We start from the raw sequence: 2,285 nt of genomic DNA on the forward strand, positions 1-2,285 counted from the left end.
TTTTTTTTGCACCCTCAGATTCCAGATTTTCAAATAGTTGTATCTCGGCCAAATATTGTAATAATCCTAACAAACCATACATCAATGGAAAGCATATTTATTCAGCTTTCAGAAGATGTATAAATCTCAATTTCGAGAAATTGACCCTTATGACTGGTTTTGTGGTCCAGGGACACACACACACACACACACATAATACTATTTAATACTAGCAAATGAAATGTTGTTGAAAATGAAGATCTGCTGAGTGTGAAAGTGCATGTAATGAATTTTTGGTTGTTCTTAATGCTTTAAAACACACACACTGTAATGCATATATTTTCATAACCACAGTTCTAATTCGATTAATACTTACCTATTCATGATTACAGCTTTTCATAGTGTAATGCATATGTGTTTTAATGCTTTATACTCTTCAAAAGTGTAACCTTGAATAGTATGTATAATGTATTAGTGAATAACCTTGGTTACAGTTATTTACTAGAACAACTGTATTATAATACAGTAAAAATGGAAAGGCAGTGGAAAAGATTCTCGGTTCTGAAATCAAACAGTGGAGGTTTTTCCGGCTCAGGATTAAAAGATTATGAACGACTGTCAGAGGTGTGATGCTTTCAGGTGAATGAAGTCTTCAGTGTCACATGATCTTCAGAAAGCATTCTAATATGCTGATTTGCTGCTCAAGAAACATTTCTGATTATTATCAATGTTGAAAACAGTTGTGCTGCACAATACTTTTGTGGAAACTGTGATGCATTTTATTTTTCAGGATTCTTTGATTAATAGAAAGTTCAAAAGAACAGCATTTGTTTGACATTTTTTATTTTGTAACATTATAAATGTCTTTACTGTCACTTCTGATCAATTGAATGTTTCCATCCTGAATAAAAGTATTAATTTCTTTCAAATAAAAATCTTACTGATCCCAAACTTTTGAACATAGGTGTTTATTTTATAATGGATTTATTGGTTAGTGTATTTTGTGACCCTCACCTCCAGTTTTTGGTGTGCGGCGGCGCCTCCTCCAATCGAATCAGAGCGTATCGCGCCGCGTTGAGCGACAGACCGCGGATCCCGTCGCCCCATTCCTTCTCCGCCCTGAACACAGATATAAAAATTGAGTTTAAACTCACAATGACACCGCAGACAAACACTCAGTCAGATGAAGCTGTAATCAGCTTAGCGTCTGCACAGACTCACGGCGTGGGCTGTAATGCGCTTCTGCAGCTCTTACCCGCGGTACTCGATGTATTTGTAGATGCATCCAGCGATGAGCATGGCCACCAGAGCGTAGTACCAGGAGGAAATGAACATCAGAGCCAGACACAAACTCATGCCGAGAAACGAAAGAGCCCTGATGAAGGAGAACAGTAGTGACTCAATATATTGAATTAATCAATACAAAAGAAAAAAAAATCACCTATATATCAATCAGATTAAACAGAGAGCAAATGAAGACCTTTCTGTGCAACTAACGACACCAAATACATTAAAGATATGCGTTTTAACATAAAAAATTAAGATACTGTTTCAATGAAGACCCTAGTAATTTCATGTTTCTCTTCTAGAGTTTCAGAAGAGATCTCAACAATGTCAACTACTGTCTCCTTTGGGTCTATTTTAATTTCTCCTGAGGTGAACGAGAGACGGTTGATACTTAAATAGCATTAACTGAGAAATAAGTTTCTTGAGGTATAAAACAGCAACATATCAGCAATGAAATGTTTCGCTGTGTAATATTATACATGTCAGTGTTGTCAAATGTACAAATGTACATAAGTCATTGAACTTTGGTTCTCCAGTTTTTGTATATAAAACACCTCCAACCAAGATTAAAATAAGTCCATTTTGATTGCATATTCATTTAAGAGACTTGATGGAATTGACTGGACTGTGAAAAAGCTCCAAATAGTGCAAATTATTAGGGGAAAAAAATAAAGTACATATGTGACCCTGGAGCACAAAACCAGCCATAAGGGTCAATTTTTCGAAATTGAGTTTTATACATCATATGAAAGCTGAATAAATAAGCTTTCCATTGATGTAAGGTTTGTTATGATAGGACAATATTTGGCCGAGATGCGACTATTTGAAAATCTGGAATCTGAGGGTGCAAAAAAATCAAAATATTGAGAAAATCATCTTAAAGTTGTTCAAATGAAGGTCTTAGCAATGCATATTACTAATCAAAAATTAAGTTTAGTTATATTTATGGTAGGACATTTACAAAATATCTTCATGGAACATGATCTTTACTTAATATCCTAATGATTTTTGGCATAAAA

At 34.7% G+C, this 2,285-nt stretch overlaps 1 protein-coding gene across 1 annotated transcript in view; it reads right to left on the minus strand.

Annotated features, from left to right (window-relative positions):
* The window catches only part of LOC107753047 (solute carrier family 12 member 7-like), a 59,973-nt gene that overhangs the window by 2,638 nt on the left and 55,050 nt on the right, over positions 1-2,285 (minus strand). The window contains 2 exon segments of the mRNA XM_016569150.1: positions 994-1,098; positions 1,235-1,354. Of these exon segments, the coding sequence (XP_016424636.1) occupies positions 994-1,098; positions 1,235-1,354 (225 nt within the window).

The sequence above is a fragment of the Sinocyclocheilus rhinocerous genome, unplaced genomic scaffold, assembly GCF_001515625.1.
Source record: "Sinocyclocheilus rhinocerous isolate Xijiao unplaced genomic scaffold, SAMN03320098_v1.1 scaffold1493, whole genome shotgun sequence".
Classification (NCBI taxonomy): domain Eukaryota; kingdom Metazoa; phylum Chordata; class Actinopteri; order Cypriniformes; family Cyprinidae; genus Sinocyclocheilus; species Sinocyclocheilus rhinocerous.